The 19,406-nt window shown below is 38.2% G+C and overlaps 2 protein-coding genes across 4 annotated transcripts in view; one reads left to right on the forward strand and one right to left on the reverse strand.

The window, feature by feature from the left end:
* Nucleotides 1-11,686, reverse strand: part of GTF2E1 (general transcription factor IIE subunit 1) — a 43,598-nt gene extending 31,912 nt beyond the window's left edge. Inside the window, exons 1-2 of one of the 3 annotated variants that reach the window (XM_031026591.2) lie at nt 11,472-11,686; nt 6,028-6,494 (exon numbers count right to left, since the gene is read on the reverse strand). In XM_031026591.2, coding sequence (XP_030882451.1) covers nt 6,028-6,475 — 448 coding nt within the window. In that variant the 5' untranslated portion in view covers nt 6,476-6,494; nt 11,472-11,686. Of the gene's footprint in view, nt 1-6,027; nt 6,495-11,071; nt 11,224-11,243; nt 11,376-11,471 lie in introns of those variants that run through there. The other 2 variants (XM_006731938.3, XM_031026590.2) reach the window with 2 other exon arrangements.
* Nucleotides 11,495-19,406, forward strand: part of LOC115940485 (rab-like protein 3) — a 32,021-nt gene continuing 24,109 nt past the window's right edge. Inside the window, exons 1-2 of the mRNA XM_081833243.1 lie at nt 11,495-11,573; nt 15,034-15,125. Coding sequence (XP_081689369.1) covers nt 11,528-11,573; nt 15,034-15,125 — 138 coding nt within the window. The 5' untranslated portion in view covers nt 11,495-11,527. The remainder of the gene's footprint in view (nt 11,574-15,033; nt 15,126-19,406) is intronic.

The following is a 19,406-nucleotide window of genomic DNA, read 5'->3' on the forward strand; positions in this document are numbered from 1 at the left end:
CATCAAGATAAAAAGCTTTTGCACAGCAAAGGAAACAGTCAACAAAACCGAAAGACAACAGACAGAATGGGAGAAAATATTTGCAAACGACCCATCAGATAAAGGGCTAGTATCCAAAATCTATAAAGAACTTATCAAACAACACCCAAAGAACAAATAATCCAATCAAGAAATGGGCAGAAGACATGAAACAGACATTTTTCCAAAGAAGACATCCAAATGGCCAACAGACACATGAAAAAGTGCTCAATATCACTCGGCATCAGGGAAACCCAAATCAAAACCTCAATGAGATACCACCTCACACCAGTCAGAATGGCTTTAATTAACAAGTCAGGAAACGACAGATGTTGGCGGGGATGTGGAGAAAGGGGAACCCTCCTACACTGTTGGTGGGAATGCAAGCTGGTGCAACCACTCTGGAAAACAGTATGGAGGTTCCTCAAAAAGTTGAAAATAGAGCTACCCTACGACCCAGTAATTGCACTACTGGGTATTTACCCCAAAGATACAAATGTAGTAATCCAAAACGGTATGTGCACCCCAATGGTTATAACAGCCAAACTATGGAAAGAGCCAAGATGTCCATTAACAGATGAGTGGATAAAGAAGATATATATATATATATATATATATATATACACACACACATATATACATACAATAATGGAATATTATGCAGCCATCAAAAAAACCCCTAAATCTTGCCATTTGCAACGACATGGATGGAACTAGAGGGTATTATGCTAAGTGAAATAAGTCAATCAGAGAAAGACAAGTATCATATGATCTCACTGATATGAGGAATTCTTAATCTCAAGAAACAAACTGAGGGTTGCTGGAGTGGTGGGGGGGGTGGGAGGGATGGGGTGGCTGGGTGATTAACATCGGGGAGGGTATGTGCGACGGTGAGCGCTGTGAATTGTGTAAGACTGATGAATCACAGACCTGTACCTGTGAAACAAATAATACATTATATGTTTAAAAAAAAAAAAAAAAGAAAGGGAAAAGGGAAAGGAAAAATGAAGGGGGGAAATCGAAGGGGGATATAACCATGAGAGACTATGGACTCTGAGAAACAAACTGAAGGTGGGGGGATGGGTTAGCCCGATGATGGGTATTAAGGAGGGCACGTATATGCAAACAATGAATCATGGAACACTACATCAAAAACTAATGATGTAATGTATGGTGACTAACATAACATAGTAAAATAAAAGTTAAAAAAATAAATAAGTAAAATAAAATGGGATTCTCGGGGATGCCTGGGTGGCTCAGTCGGTTAAGCGTCTGCCTTCAGCTTAGGTCATGATCCCAGCCGGGGTCCTAGGGATGGAGGCCCACATCAGGCTCCCCGCTCTGTGGGGAGTCTGCTTTTCCCTCTCCCTCTGCCTGCTGCTCCCCCTGCTTGTGAGCTCTCTCTCAAATAAATAAAATCTAAAATAAAATAAAATACTAAAATTAAAATAAGATAAAATAAAATAAAATGGGATTCTTGGGTCTCTAGGTAAATTCAGTAACAGGGGCTCCCAAACTATTTCTAATTCAAACACCTAACAATTTATCTCCCCCACAGCCCTAGATAAAACTACAGTGTCAGATATGCCTTTAAAGAAGTATAAAACTATGTTCTTTCACCCACTATTCCCACTGCTGAGAATTCTTCTTAAGGAAAAACTTAAGCAGGAATAAAATGCTATATACACAAAGCATCATATCTATACCAACAAAATACAGATAAAATCAAAGTGCACGAAAGGGGTAGAAAGGAAAACTGGGGGCGGGAAATCACACCTATTAAAACATATTTTGAACACTAGATAAAAGCAGGAGAGTTTGGTACATTAAGGAACCAAGAGATCACAAACTATTTTTGGCTATGATTGCAATTACAGGTAATATGCAAAAGGACAGTGGTTCTGTGGGTAATTTTTTTTTCTCTTCAAAATTTTCTCTGGCATTATGGCTGCATAATCTTTAAATTAAAAATGAAAAATATAAAGCTATTTCCATATCATCTAATCTTGACATCTAAAAAGAGAGTACGATCTTCCCCTTCCTTTTGGGGAAGCATGTTGTTGAATTTAACTTAGAAGTGCCATTAACTAAATCACCCATAGTTAAGACTACCAAAGTAGAAACAGAAATACTAAGTCTACCTATGTGGTCACAAACCTTGCTAAATCATGCATTTATGAACCATAAGATGGTATTTTGCTGATTTGAGAAATTTCATATCATGTGGTCTGTTTTGTTTACATAAAACTCCCATATTTCACTAAAATAGGTTTTGCCTGATTAAGTTTCTGAAACCAGGGACAAGTGGGCCAAGGCTAGGCCATTCCATTTTAATTAACTAGAGTATCTATACATACTATAAGGGAATAACCTCAGTCTTTTTTCTATGTAGGGAAAAGCCCAGTTTTTCCATAGCGTGTTTCTTTCCGGTGTGTCTCCTTTACTAGTCACACACAGCACTTCACTTCTGATATTTCTGACCACCAAATTTGTGGAGATTTTACCCCCGGGAATTGCCTGTGACACCAGCTGGGGTCCCAACATTCAACTCAATTATGACTACCTGGAGATAGCATCAGACCCCACAGGTTGAGGGCTTAGTCCCACAAGACTGCCCCTCCTCCTGCAAATTCAGATGTCAGTCACAAGCATGGATGCTTCTGACCAACAAGCTATAGATGGGAGGTTCCAACAACCTCCTCCTTGGATTCAGCTAATTTGCTAGGGCAGCTCACAGACCTCAGGAATATACTTACTTATGTTTACCAGTTTATTAAAGGATATGATAAAGGATACAGATGAACATCCAAGTGGAAGAGATGTGTAGGGCCAACTATATAGGAAGGGGCGCAGGGCTTCCATGTCCTCTCCAAGTGTACGGCTCTCCCTGCACCTCCACATGTTCACCAACCCGGAATCTCCCCAAATCCCATACTACTGGGATTTTATGAAACCTTCCTCAAATAGGCATGATCACTCATTAACTCCACTTTCAGCCCTTCTCCTTTCTCAAGAGAATAGGAGGTGGGGTTGAAAATTCTAAGCTTGGTCTTGGCTTAGTCTTTCTGGTGACCAGCCCTCATCCAGGAGCCATCCAGGAACCCACCCAGAGTGACCTTATTAAAACAGAAGACACTCTTATTACCCAGGAAATTACAAGGGTTTCAGAAGCCAGGGTCAAAGATCAAATATTAGAAAAAAAGAGGTTATGAGTGCTCTTATCATTTAGGAAACTACAAGAGTTTTAGGAGCTCTGTGCAAGGAACCAGGGGCAGAGGCCAGTATGTATTTTCTATTATCTCACACATACCAAGTATCAAACATTTGGAAAGAGTTCAACCCAAGAACAGCAATGGCAAAATCTAAATGGAAAGTATAGAAATTCTTTAGGGAAAAAAAGACATAGGGTAGGGAAAAGCTACAAACTGAAGTAGAAAGATCACTGGCTTCCGTCAATTAACACTAGTAAAACAATTCTGCCTGAACTCAGGATTTCCTGAGCCCAGAATTTCTGGACACTCATCTAAGAGTCATTACCCTTTGTCAAGGGGCAGAAAGCTGCCCATACACTTGAATTAAAAACTTTTTATCAGGTAAACACTAAAGCTTCAAATCTAATTCCTGAATGGTCCCTAATTACTAATATAAACCGCCGTACAACCTAATAATTGTTGAGATGGAAATGGAGATAGATGCCCATCAGATGCCCCCATCATTTCGTCAGAAATATCATCAATCTCCAATAACAAGCAGGAAGTAGAATAGCTTTGTACAAGACTAGGCTTAGAATGAAAACTATAATTCTATCAATTTAAAGACAGCATAAATATTACAGCAGAAAAAGTTCCCTCCTTCTCTTCTGATACACATACCAAATGTCTATTTCCCATCTTCTTTAAAATGGCAAGGGAGGGCATGAATAAAACAGAGTAAGGAAGCAGAGAGAAAAACACCAAGATTTCTAAAAGGAATGTATAACCAAGGGATGATGTCAAGGCATTAATAGTGAAAATACAAAAACACCAGATCTGATACACAGACTGAGGCTTAATATCACCCAACCAGCACATTCTCTCCTTAAAGGAAAAGTCCAAATGAAAAGCCAAATTATAATCAAAAGGCAGGTATATTCTCAGAACAAGGTTTCCCAATGACTAAGAATTTTCAATCATGATACCATAGGCTTCACTGTATGGACAAAAATGACAATTAAGTTGACTATTAGTGTTGGCTGATCAGTGACTCAAAAACCTTGATTCAAATAATCTTGACTATATTTTGCATTAGGCCACCTCCTACACAGGCCAACTGTTGATGACAACTAGCTTCATTCAGACACTAACCCTAGGTAAAATACAAAGAGCATCATGGATCAATCTGCTAAATACTGATATATAAGTAGTGGAAATATTTCCCTTCAGAAAGTCTCATGAAATAAGAATCAAATGAATAAATGTAGTAGAAGCACATTACTTTAGATTACCCTCTCTGAGGGACTGGATTACACCTTCCACTGTAGTCAAGAGTGACGAAGACAACCACTGTAACACCAACATCTGCAGAGAATCACAAAACCAAAACCCAGAGCTCCTTTAAGAAATCTGTTAGAGTGAATGGCAAAAATGACAAGACTTTTCTAGTCTATTCTGAAAGAGTTCCAGATATATTCTATAACATTCCTCTATAGCACACTCAAGCAATTCTTCTACTCAGAATGGTTAAAATTTTCTTACAACCAAGATCTCTTCCTAGTTAAGCCCTTTTAAGGTAAATAGTGAGGTTCTGACAAATTAAACATTTAATACAGATGTGAATTCTTTAAATTACCTTTCATCCAAAATGACTGCTTCACAATAAATAAGAAACATCATAGGCTATTTCTAGCTCTTTAAGGCAATAATTTTAATTGGGATTGGGATTAAAAAATAATTGTAAAAGTCTTTAAAATATACAATACATAACATATACAAAATTAGAAAATTACATGTACATAAATCTTTCCTTTTTGCAATAAAACATTTCATGTGTGAACGTTTAAATTACATTTTTCAGATAGTTTTTTAAAAGGCAGATCTACGACTACAAAGTAACCTATACCTGAATTCTGCCATAACTTTACAACACTGGCTCTCTCTACAGATTTTTGCCTCTAGAAAATAATACAAAATTGATCCACTGAGTAATTAGCAAAATTGTAGTCTCTTTTCCAGTTTACAAATGACAAGACAAAACAACTATACAACCTGGCACTTTAAAGTTTCTCATGTTAATATCAGACATATTGCACTTTCAGAAAATGTATGTTTTACAATCCTGTGTCGATAATAAAAAAAATCCTTAAAACTGAAGCATTTAATTAAATGAAGCAAATTACAGATGATGTTGACAATTACCTTCCACTAATGAATGGCTAAGAGACTAAGTATCTACTTGTTAACCTGGAAAAGGTGTCCCTTTTATTTCACGTGGCTAACCCTTATCTTTTAGTCCTCAGCTGTTACTTAACCTTTCAGAGGCCTTCTCCAAAGGCAGATTAGATGCCCTAGTTACACACTACCAATAACAAAGTACTTCCACTAGTGTTTAAATACACTGTATTATAATTTTCTGGCAGTGACTGGCACAAGTAGGCATTCAAATAACTGTTGAATGAAAAGGTTAAAAGTAAACATGTCAGAATGGCTTCAAAGTGGTAGAGAAGTCAACCCTTCAGATCAGGCTGTGGCTGCAAATAAGGGGTGGGGATGGGAGCAGAGGTAGGAGTGCCATGGGTGGGAGGGTACACTCCCTTGTGAATGAGAAAGGTTTTCAAAAGCTTCTAAAAGTAGTATGATGGTCAAACATGACAGTAAGACTAAGAATGACCATATGTGGACTTACACTAAACCATTCACTTTTATAATGATATACATGATTGGTTTAAAAATTAGATGAATCAATTTAAGAAAAACAATACATATTTTATTTTTTAAGTTACTTGAAAGATTCATAAATTGGAAAAAATCTCACCTGTCATGGGATCAAAGAGCTGATTAGCTTCTAAGTCTGTAAAAGTACTACTACAGACAGGACACTTGAAGGAAGCCCGGTTGGTGGAATCTCTCTCATCAGTTTCAATCCTCCTTCTCATGTGATCCAATTTATATTTTACCACATTAACAAGAGTACGGTAATTAATAAAGTAGTAGTTATGGCGAGTGGTTTTCCCATCTGCAGCAGTCTCTACCCTCATTCTGCACTTGATGAACTTGTCTCCCTTTAAATTATTCAAAACTGATCGAAGTTGCTTCCGATCAAACTTGAGCAGCTCCAGCATATCCTCCTCTTTCACACAGGGGTTCCGGATCAAGATGTCCAAGGCCAAAGCATGCTCAATGCCATAAAACCCCCGGATCACATACTTGGCTAACCTCTTCAATGCTGCAGGAACCTCGGTGAGGACATCAGGATCTGCCATCTTTAGCAGCAAACTTCAACTTTAAATAAACCAAATTCAGAAAAAAAGAGATTAGCTAGGCATAAGGACACAGTAATCATTTTAAATCTAGAATAATCAACCCATTAGGTAACTGGCAGCTACCACCCTTGAAGTGCCACAAAGGTACTCAAGCCATTGTTTTAAAAGACTCATAATGCCTGGGCGCCTGGGTGGCTCAGTTGGTTAAGCGACTGCCTTCGGATCAGGTCATGATCCTGGAGTCCCAGGATCGAGTCCCACGTCGGGCTCCTTGCTCGGCAGGGGGTCTGCTTCTCCCTCTGCCCTGTTCCGTCTCGTGCTCTCTCTCATTCTCTCCCTCTCAAATAAATAAATAAAATCTTTAAAAAAAAAAAAAAAGACTCATAATGCCTAAGCATTTAAACAGAGAATAAGATTTTCCTCTAGAGTACAAAGATTACACTGAAAAAGCTTGACATATTTCTTAAATGTTAATTTTCATGATCTACAGTGCTTGATTCTAAAAAGTAACTTACTACTTACAGCAATGATATATTATATCAAGCCCACTTTATTTTGGAAAGAGAAACAAAAAAGATAAATGACGCCTCACCACTGTTAATGCTATAGATCTTTGGGAATGCTGGAAAACCCCTGAGAAACCTAGCAGTTAGCATATCCTTAAAGTGTCTTTATTTCTTTTCTTGAGTAAAATTTTTCTACCAAAATCTATTCTAGGATGTTTTACTTAGTCATGCTCTCACAATAAAATCATAAAAAGCCGATAAACACATAAGTAATCCCCGGATGGGTGTTTGGCAAAATTACTGTTATAAATCTGAAAGAAATTAACACTTAGATCCAGATAGCTTTACCAACCTTGCAAAGTTAAATCTGACAACCAATTAAGTAAATAGTCCTTAAATTTAAAAAAAAAAAAGCCCAAGATATCCTTAAATACTGGATCCCTTCTTGCAGGACAAAGCAGAGGCTAACTGTACCCAATTCTCATGTCATGACCCAGAAGACTGTCTTCCACAAGCCCAAACTGGCATGGGCTAGACTCTGACATGGCTGTTAAAAAGCCTGCGCTTTGGAATTCAGTTAGCCTGCTTTTTTTAGTAGCTGTATGATCCTGAGCAAATCCCTTAAACAACTTCACATTTTACTCTGAGAAATAAGGATAATATCAATTACCTAAATGAGGTTGTTGGGTGAATAAATGAGAATGTTAAGCAATATGCTTATTAGGAAGTACTTGTTGATAAGGATAGCTTCCATATTGACTTCATATGTCCCATACTAAAAATGGCCAGGCTACCTACACAGGCTACGACTAGTGAAATTTCCCTATACTACAGGGAAATTCTTAACAGAGACATCCCACTGAACTATTTCAATAGAGAATCATATTCTGTTATTACTATTAGTTTCTATTGAACCTTTTATTTATAATCAGTGGTTATCAATGCAATCAGATTTAATACCTTTTTTAGAATATTTTTATATCCACAGTACTATACTATCAAGGTATTCCTAAACAACCAATCTAAGCACATATTTTTGGGGAGAAATACAATGCCCTGTGTGTAATAAAGGAAAAGGAAAGTCAATTGTAGTATTTCAGATTGTAAATAATCACGCATGACTATATACAAGAGATAAAGCAGCACCTAGATCCAAACCTGTAGTCCTAGAACCTTCCTGTCATCCCAATGCTTAACGATGCTGAGCAAGTACCTGGGTTCAACACCAGAGTAGTATCATAGCATACTACTGGGTACATTTTGTTCTCCTTTCCAATTTGGTCTATACATTGTACTTGATCCCAGTTTTTTGTTTGCTTTGTTTTACATGCTCCACAGTTGGCAGAACACAACATATAACCTCTGAAACATCCAAAAGACCAAAAATGGCAGACAAATGTCAAAATAAATTACTTTTTCAGTATTATTTTCTACAGTTATATTGCCCTCCCTGACCTCCCACCCCATACACTCCATTTTCTAGACCAGTGGTTCTCAACCCTGGCTGTAAAGCAGAATCATCTGGGGAGCATTTAAAAATACCCATCCTGGGCCCCATTGCCAGAGATTCTGTTTCAGCTGGTCTGGGAGAGCCAGAGAAGGCATCATGTTATTTTAAAAACTCTTTAGGTGACTCCAGTACACAGAAAAGTCTCTGACCACTGTCCCAGACAAATTTGGTGGGTGGCTATCACATGTCCTGCCAATGCACATTATCATTTTGCCTGTTTCCTTTGCCTGAAACACCTGAGGGGGCACTAAAGATTTGAGTAAGGGAGTGTTATGAGGGACTCTGCAGGACAATACTTTTGGGTTTTGAATCCCAGTTCCACCATTTCCTAGCCTGTGACCCTACAAAATTCTCAGTTTCCTCACATATAGAAGTAACTGACAGCACCTTCCTCACAGATTTGAAGTATGGATTAAATGAGATAATTCATATAAAGTGTTCTGTTTTCAGGGCTGGAATCATAAGAGTATCATTAAATACTGGCATTGATAATAAGACCCTCTATATAGAAAAGTGACTCTTAGAATAATTCTAAGAGGAATGAACTGAAGTATTGAAGATGAGGTACTGCAGAAGTATTAGGAGCCATAGTAACCAAACCTAAACTAAGGAAGAAGAGGGCAGGATGAATGAAATTTATTATAGAAACAAAATTAAAAGAATCTGATAATATATTGGAAGTGGAGTAACAGAGTAGGAAAATTTTAAGTAGTTATTTGGGTTTTTCTTTTTTTATAATATTTTTTATTGGTAAAATACACATAACGCAAAATTTATCAATTAACCATTTTTAAGTATACCAGTTCAGTGATATTAAATACAATCATAATGTTGTACAATCACCACCACCACCTCCGTAAGTCTTTTCATCTTGTAAAACTGAAACGCTACACCCATTAAACAATGACATATTTAATGTTATTAAATAATTGCATTGAGCCAGTGTGGCTAGGAAGAGAATACTACCACTATGAAAAATGGGTTAACACCTGAAAGAGGAACAGGTTTATGAGAAATGAGGCATTCACTTTTAGATGCTTGTCTCTGAGGAAATACCAGAGAATATTCCATGAAGATGTCCAGTAGGTAGCTGAACAAATGAAAGTGGAGCTCAGGAAAGAAGGCATGCTGTTCCAGCTTATGCAAACTCTCTACATTCTAAAATCATCCTTCCTGACCATTTTGTTCTCTCCTCTACCACTTCTACTTCCCCACTTACGATGAATCTCCTACTCAGGTCTTTGGATTTGTTACATTACTTAAGTCAGAGGTCTCAAACTGGCAGCCTCTGTCACATTGTTTGACCCAAAGAACATTTTGAAAATTTTCTGAATTAGTTGTCAACATTGAAAAATCGTGAAATTTCACATAAATTTCAACTTTAAGCTTGAAAATTGGAAATATCTAAAGAAAAAAGTGAGACCATATTCCCACATAGAAACAATAACCTGAAGCTGAAAAGAGCAGTTGACAGTTTTAAACAGGGAAGGAGCCTGGCTGGTCTCTGCAGACTTTTGAAAGTATGACCTTATAGCACCAACTTTTGCTTTTTCTTTTTAGACTCAGAGTCCATCAGTCACCTCCTAGCCTCCCTATCCATCCAGACCCCCAAAGGCAAGTGGTTTGGTTTTTGAACCATGTTTTCTCATCATACAAAAATTTAGCCAGGCACCAGGCACAGAGCTGGAGAAACAAAGTTGAAATGAATGCTTTCTCTGCACTCTCTTTATCCTTGTCAGCCTCATCTCCAGTCACACTGGCATTCTCTCAATTCCATGAGCCACACATGCTTTCTCCATCACCAGGCCCGGAACAAACACCACATGCTGTTCTTTCTGCCCACAAAGCTAAGCTCAAACTCCCTTCTAATCATCCTTCACATATAAAATGACATTTCTCAGAGAGACCTTCCCAGATTCCCCTTAGTAGCTTAAAATGTTTCCCTTTCACACAGAGCTTTCCCTTTCTTCCTTGCAGTGAACAGATCTGTACTTTCTTCATGTCTATCTCTTGTTCACCACTTTCCAGCATCTAGCCAAGCTAATCAAGCACTTTCATAAAACTTTCCGTAAGTCTCCTAAGCACGTGTTCACCCAATATGCCCACCCTGCCAGCTCCCCCTCGCCCCCCAGTTCACTTCCTCCATGCTGCTTCCAGAGTAGAAAAAGAGAGGCTACTGAAAACCTCCTTAAACTTCAAATGGTTTTAGGCAGGAGGTGACAGGCTCAAATTCGCTATTTTAAAAGACTATGCTGACTACAGGATGTGAAATAAAATAGAAAGGAGTGGATGCGGGAGTCCAGTTAGATTATTTCAGTATACCACTATTCCAGTTCTGGGAGAACTTGAATTCTATACGAATAACTGTGGTTTTTTTCAGTTACCATGTTTCATGGTACTTTCCACACCTTCATACATAAAGCGGCATATCACCGCCAAAGCTGTGGACCAGCTGCCCTCCAAGAACTCGGTTCAGTAATGTTCTCTACTCCCCAGTGACAGACCCCGAGGCCCTAAATTCCCTCGGACTGTGCCAGCTGAGTCCTGGGGCCACACTCGGCGCATCCAAGCCCATCCTACCCGAGGTTGTACACTGGCCGCTCCGGGGTCAATGGTTCTTTGGAGGACCAAATCAAGAGAGTAGCTAAAGGGAGGCGGGTAGCTAAGGAGAAAAGAGGGAGAAGAGGGAGAAACCCTGAAATGCGACGCCGGACCAGGGAATCGAGAACAAGGAACAGGGAACAAGGTTTACCAAAACGAATCCTCGAACACTCCCACTACAGCTTCCCTCAGCGCCTCAACTACCGGCTTAAACGAGCCACGCCACTTGTGCGACAAGGAAAACGCCTTAATCCTGCGACCAGCTTTGGAACCCACCCATCACTTTTTAACCATGCCGGCCAATCAGCACAGTGAGGCCTTCAGTCAAGACAGTCACACCCCGACTAGCCAATGAAATTGAAGGTTCTCCCTTACATACCCAGCTCTGGTTGGCCTACCATCCCGGAACAGGCGTTAACTCCAGGCTGTAGCAAGATGGCGTCCTTGGATCGAGTGAAGGTACTGGTATTGGGAGACTCAGGTGAGTGGTTTAATCCACCTCTGGGGCTCCCGACACTTTTGAGTTATCCGTTAACCCTCTCCCTTCACTATTCCTCCGCTCCTGCAACGATCCGGCTCCTGCCATGGCTGAAAGCCCTCTCAAGGTCTAAAAACTACACTTCCCAGAGGACTTTGCTCTATTTGACGAAGGTGGCGTTGCGCGGGTGGGGGGCGCCGAGCCCCGGCCTTTCTCCGCCTTCGCAGCTTTCCGAGTTGGTCTCCTTGGCGACTGCAGCCTAGGGTTGTATTGTCAGTTCCTTTGTTTTATAAAAGATATGCAGACATTGTTGGATTGGGCGCTGTGAAGTTGGGATCGTGCCTTCAAGAGATTGTGTTCATTACGGAATTCAAACATGCAGTAATGACAGTGTTCCAAATGCTTTACATGTATCAATTCATTTAGCTTGATAGCAGCCCTATTAACCCCATTTTACAGTTGAGAAAAGTGAAGAGGAGAGAGGTAAATGACAGAACCTACCCACGTATTTAGACACTAAGGCATATTATGAAATTAAATATTGGGTGGTAGCCCTGTTTTACTCTCAGCTGGGTTTCTTGATTTCTTAGTTCTCTGTAATCCTAATTAAAAACCTATTATGTGCTAGGTTGTAAGAAATAGAGCAATTAAGATAAAGCCGTATTATGAAACAGCTGGGATTTAATGCTGAGCTCAATTTAATCCTAGTGTTAAAATTCTTTTGACGCCTTGAACTTTTGAGAACTAAAATTGAAGTCTGCATTTCCCCCTCCCACCTCTGTACCCTCCTCTTTTTTATCATAACTTCCACTTCTGTGCTCTTTAAGAACTTGGAATAAATGCTAACCTTGCATTTCGTAGATGTGCTTTTCTGGAGTTAACCTATGAATGTGTGTTGTGAGCAAAGACATTGTACCAGATGCTTGGAGGTGGAGAGAATATACCCCAAACAGCTTGACAACTAGCCTTTCAGACTGTGTACAATTGTGGTGGAGAGGAGGAGGTTAAGAATGTTTCCACATTGCCTGAAGATTATTTGCATTGCAAAATATTTTATAGATAGCATTATTTAATATTCCCTAAAGAAAGTTGCATTATGAAATTCTGTGAATATAATCCAGTTTGTCAACTTCAGTTCTTTAGCTTGAACTGGTGCTGAAATTAATTTAATGAAGTCACTCAGTTTTATATAAATGAATAAAGTAATGATGGTCTAAATGGACTTGGCAAGTATCACCAAGTAGAATTTGAGACTGGAATTCAGAGCTAACATGGTTCATGATACCTGAAGTAGGTGTTCTCTCTCATTTTTAATTCACTTTTCTATTGCATCTAACAAGCCCTTGATGTTACATATTGTTGGAACTAGTCGATTTTTTCTTTTTCACAAAAATTACTTAAGTATCTGCTACACAGCAGGCACTACAGTAAGTGCTGAGGCTATAACTGTGTAATCGATGTGTTACATAACAGGGTTGAATTAGCTGCTGCATTAAATGTGGAAAAGTGATCAGGCAATTAGTAAGCTTTTCTTTTTCCTTATAGTTTAGTTGTAAAACAGAAGACATAGTCATGCCCACTTGGTTGATCTTGTCATACATTCACGGATGTTAGGCTATGTGTGCAGACGCTTAACGACTGAGCCACCCAGGCGCCCCAGTACCTCCCAAAATTCTTAAAGAAATGAATAGTTTGCCAATTTTCCTGGCACTTCCTGTTCTTACTGTTGACAAGTCTATCCAGTGTTAGTCAATTCTTTTTTTTTTAAGATTTTATTTATTTATTTGACAGAGAGAGCGAACACAAGCAGGGGGAGTGGGAGAGGCAGGCTTCCCACTGAGCAGGGAGCCCGATGCGGGGCTCTATGCGGGGTTTAATTGTCTGTATTGAAAAAAATAAAAAGAATTAAAGGGAAACCTGGGAAAATACTGGATTCAATTACATCAGACAGCTAATATAAAGAGAGGTTATGTAAATTGATAACGCTAAAAGCCATTAGATAAATGGGCAGAGAACATCAACAAATAATTCATAAGAAAGGAAAGACAACTGATTAACAAAGGTAATTGTAATGTAGATCTTTACCAGAAGGTAAAGAAATGTAGACTAAAGCAAGATGTCACTTTTTTTCTTTTATCAAATTAATATAGATGAAAAAGAAACAGCATACATACTGTTGAGGTGCAACAGGACGTGCAGGCTTATATGTATGACTGGTAACAGAGTAACCAGATGAAAGTTGTCAACATACATCAAGAACTTGAAATGCTCATTTCCTTTTATATACTAATTTCGCTTCTGGGAAGATATACTAAGGAAATAATTTTAATTTGAAACAAAAATTTGAACAGTCCTCTCTTAGCATAGTGAAAAATTCAAAACATCCTACATACTTAATAATGAGAGGGAATGGTTAAGTAAATTGTTGTCTACTCTCTGAACTACTGTGGAGACATTAAAAATGTTTATGAAGATTCTATAATAACATGGAAAATTTTAGCCTCTAAATAAATACTAATTAAGGCCCTGTTCTGAATACTGGAGATACAAACGATGACTAAACCCAGTTCCAACCCTCAAAAAACTTAGAGTGAATAAAACCTATAAACAAAGAAGTGTAATAATGTGTTTTCAGTGCTTTGTAAAAAAATGTGCAGAGTACAGTGGAGACCGAGAGGATGGTGGATAGTGAGTGTCCTTAGTTCTATCTCTGTGGAATTCCAAAGGACTTTATAACTAGAAAGATCCTGAGTCTTGAAAGATTAATTCACCAGGCCAGTGGGGAAGGGGAAATGACGAGGGAGGATGGGGAGGATATTCCAGACAGAACCAGCTGTACAAGCAAAGGCCTATATTGTATTGTTTTTAAGTACACCATGTACATATTCCCAGTAACAACTTGCTTTTAGAAGAATCCTGCTTGTGATATTAAATGAACTTACATATTGCTCAAAGAGCTCTTCAGGGAATTTTTCCTTTTTTTAAAAATTCTTTCCAGATTGTCTCTAAATACAACTTTTTATAATAAATAAACGTAACTGATAGATTCATACACAGTAATGCACACAAAGAGATGGTCTAAATTTTTGATATAACTAGTGTTGCATAAAGATTCACCAACTATGCTTGTTATAATGACATCCCAAAATGCTGTCAATTGAATGAGTGATTCTACATACAGGTAGACAGAAGGACTCATCCTCTTTCCTCTTCCTACAGATGTCCTAATGCTAGTTCTGGCATTAATAACTACATTACCTGAACCCAAGAGATCTATATGAAAATAAAGTGCTGCCTTAGAAGAGGGAATAGAGTATTTCTCTTTTTCCAAAGGGTATGGTGTGACCACCCTTTAAACAACTATACTTTACATATCATTATTACTGGGGTATGCTCAGACTTTCGTCATGATAAATATTTCAGCATATCTCTTATTTGACTAGAGTTCTTATATCTTTTACAGGTGTTGGAAAATCTTCACTGGTTCATCTTCTGTGTCAAAATCAAGTCCTGGGAAATCCGTCATGGACTGTGGGCTGCTCAGTAGATGTCAGAGTATGTGTTTCTGATATTTTAGTTTTTCTGTAGTCATATTAAAGATAAGTCCTTCAAACTACATGATCAAATTATAGTACTGTAGTCAAAACTAATAATAATAGCTGGGCTTTATTAACCACCTGCTCTGTGCTAGATACTATGCCAATTAATTACCTTACATGTCTTTCCTAACTTAATCTTTTTAAACTGTGAGGTATAACTGCAGAAACTGAGGCATAGAGAAATAAAGTACCTTGATCAAATTGACTCAGTGCAATAAAAGCAAAGTCAGGATTTGATCCTAGTCTTAATCCAGTCTACCACCATACCACCCTGAATGGACCCAATCTTGTCTAAATAGTCTGAATCCAGGGGATTCAGTTTTAATTACTGTGCTATGTATCTAGAGTTCACTTAACACGCTCCATAAATAATTCTATCTAATCCTTTTGCACTAAGAGAGACACCTTTTGGCTAGAAATATATGTAAAGGCAAAAGCTTCTGGAGCCTTAGGTGTAGGTAGGTCATCTATTCCACCTCACATTTAGGAAACTCAGGTGCAGTTTCCACCAAATTAACTGTCTTCCCAGATACTGTTGGTCTTTGCGAATCTCAGCTAGTCCTATCCAAATGTCTCTTCTGGTAGCATACATCTCTCCATTGAGTTAAGAAATAAATAGGAAAGGAATGGTAATTAGCTCAATTGACAATTATTTTCTTTTAGTTCTTTGAAGCTATTGTTCCACAGACTATGACTTACATTGCTGCTGATTGGAAATCTTTTGTCAGCCTAATTATTATTCCTTTGAAGGTAATTTCTTCTCTCTGGTTTCTTTTAAAAGATTTTTTTTTTTTTTGATGTTCTGTAGTTTTACTAAAACATGTCTAGGTATGGGTTCGTTTTTAGTCATGCTATCAGAAGGTTGTGTCTCTCACAACTGTCGTCATTTTTCAAAATTTTTAGCCATTATCTACTGTCTTCCTTCATTCCATCTCCTCCTTTTGCACTTCTGTTAGATTTTTGTCCTCTATATCTTTTAATTGTAATTCCATGTGTTCTGTTCTTTATTTCTCCTTTGTGTATTCTGGATCATGTACTCATATCTGCCTTCCAGTTAATTAAGAATCTCTTCAACTATGTCTAATCTGCTTTTTAATATATCCACTAAGTTTTTCATCTTTGTAACTGTAATTTTTTATTTCTAGATACTCCTTTTGGTTCTTTTTCAAATGTCAAGATTTTTCACGATATCCTAATCTTTCATTATGGCTTTACTTTTTATTTTAATTATTTTCAACATACTATTTTATGGTTTCTTTTGTATTGTTTCTTTTTTTTCTGAGTGCGTGGTAGATATTCTAACTTGCTGTGTATGCTGACTATGCTTCATGGAAATGTATCTCTTTGTATGGTTTATAATTCTTTGAAGATGATCACATCTTCAGCAGGATTTTTTTCCCTCTTCTCTGTGGAAGTTCTATACGCTGTGTCATGAAAGTATGGTAACTTTTCATTTCTGTTGGTTCCAGAGCCCTAGGGATTTCAATGGTACTTGAAATTTCAAAGCTAGGAGTTTCTATGCCATCTAGATAATGTATATTCTCTAAATATTTGATTACAGTACAGGCCTGTGGTTTCCATTTTTTTCTGGACCCTTTATCCTGTACCAGCCCTACCTAGGGTCCCTGGCAGAAAGTTTTTCCTGCTTTCCTGAGCCAGTGGATAGTTTTTTCCTACTCTCTTTCACTGACTGGGCCGGATTTCATGAAGGGAACTATCGTCTGGTCTTTGTCACTTACCTATGTATATTCTTTTTTTTTTTTTTAAGATTTTATTTATTTATTTGAGAGAGAGAGCATGAAAGGGGGGAGGGTCAGAGGGAGAAGCAGACTCCCCGCCGAGCAGGGAGCCCGATGCGGGACTCGATCCAGGGACTCCAGGATCATGACCTGAGCCGAAGGCAGTCGCTTAACCAACTGAGCCACCCAGGCGCCCTCACCTATGTATATTCTTGTCTTAAAAGCCAGAAAACAGATCTCTATTCCTGGATGGGCACTTAAACTCCAGACACTGGCCCCTGAAGCTATCTCTGAATCTGGGTCAGTTCCCACTTCTCACTCTGATTTTAAGTTCATTTCTAGCATCTGAGGATTTCCCTTTCTTTTTCTTGAGCTTTTCCTCTTTATTTTTTAAAAACATTTTTATGGCATTTCTGTGAACTTGAAGTCAGAATGTCTGGGAATGTCTGTGTCATTTCAGCCTGCCATGTTCCCAAATTCTTAGCTGTAGAAGAAAACAAATACTAGATAATAAGTTCATTTGGCAACTTGTCAATAGCAAGTTCTGGACAAAATTTCCTTATGGATTTTCCTAAATCCCTTTCAGTGAGAGAGCATAACATATTGAAAAGAAGAGAGACATGAAAAGACATTTCTCCAAAGAAGACATACAAATGGCCAACAGACACTTGAAAAATGCTCAACATTACTTGGCATCAGGGAAATCCAAATCAAAACCACAATGAGATACCACCTCACACCAGTCAGAATGGCTATAATTAGCAAGTCAGGAAATGACAGATGTTGGCGAGGATGCAGAGAAAGGGGAACCCTCCTACACTGTTGGTGGGAATGCAAGCTGGTGCAGCCACTCTGGAAAACAGTATGGAGGCTCCTCAAAGAGTTAAAAATAGAGCTACCCTACAACCCAGCAATTGTACTACTAGGTATTTATCCAAAGGATACAAACATAGTGATCTGAAGGGGCACATGCACCCCAATGTTTATAGCAGCAGTGTCCACAATACCCAAAATATGGAAAGAGCCCAGATGTCCATCGACACATGAATGGATAAAGAAGATATGGTGTGTGTACACACACACACACACACACACACACACACACACACACACACTGGAATACTACTCAGTCACCAAAAAGAATGAAATCTTGCCATTTGCTATGACATGAAAGGAACTAGAGAGTATCATGCTAAGTGAAATAAGTCAGTCAAAAAGACAAGTGCCATATGATTTCACTCATATGTGGAACTTAAGAAACAAAACAGATGAACATAGGGGAAGGGAAGGAAAAATAAAATAAGATGAAAATAGAGAGGGAGGCAAACCATAAAAGACTCTTAACTCTAGGAAACAAACGGAGGGTTGCTGAAGGTAGGTGGGTGGGGAGAAGGGGAAATTGTGTGATGGGCGTTAGGGAGGGCACTTGATATAATGAGCACTAGGTGTTATATGCAATGGCTGAATCACTAAATTCTACCCCAGTAACTAATAATACAGTATATGGTAACTAAATTGAATTTAAATAAAGAATTTTAAAAAAAGAAACTTAAACTCCCACTTCCTGGGTCAGTTCCCATATTGCCTTTTGCTTCCTCAAGCGTGACCTTAGACTAATCAGTTTACTTCTCTGAGCCTTAGTATATCTTCTGCAGAATAGAGGTAAATAATATCTGCTTTAGCTAGCCTACAGGTTTGTAGGTGATGTTACACTGTGACTGATTTTACCAGAATGAGTGTGGCACTAACTGACTCCTATAAAGCCAGTTGGCCTGAATTGCATTATTGCTAAAGAATGGGCATGTGGAGGTGAAAGTTACCTTGCTTTTATTACTCTTCACTGTATCTTGTATCTTGGGCTGGTTGGCCTCTGTCTTCCATCTTTGAGAAGAATGAATTTTTTGAATGACAATATAAGTAAAAGGCATTTTTAAATGATAATCTTAAGGAAAGTTGCCATAAACATGTAAATTGTTTTGACTATTGTTATAATAAAGTGAACAGTTCTTTGCTTTAGCAAGAATGATTAAATCTGATAAAACCATTACCTAAATAGCTTAGAAGAACACTTTCTTCTGTAGCAGCTTTAAATTGCAGTTACAGCTTCTGTGTTATTGAAACCTGAGCGAGGATATCTCCAGAATCCTTGTAGATCCATGAATACACCCTCTTCAAAACTCTTAGAAACAATTGCCCCATTTAGCTCATTTCACATCTAAGAGCCAACTAAAAATAGAGATGATAAAGGTGATAATGTAATTAATTGTTTAATTTCAAGTACTGGGTGAAGCTAATGAGCTTAATGTATGTACTCAGTAATTACTAACATTTTGGATTTAGTATGCAGTGAAGAGGTGTGCATACTGAATTGAAGGGAAAAGAGAGAAAAGTTTTATTTTGCAGTATTCTTCATTCATTACTGTCTTCTAATTTTGTTGCCCTAAGTCTAATGGGGCTAATATAAATGCATGGTACTCTTAATTATGAAAACAAGACTT

The sequence above is a fragment of the Leptonychotes weddellii genome, chromosome 1 (assembly GCF_054177405.1).
Source record: "Leptonychotes weddellii isolate Sample4059 chromosome 1, ASM5417740v2, whole genome shotgun sequence".
Lineage (NCBI taxonomy): Eukaryota > Metazoa > Chordata > Mammalia > Carnivora > Phocidae > Leptonychotes > Leptonychotes weddellii.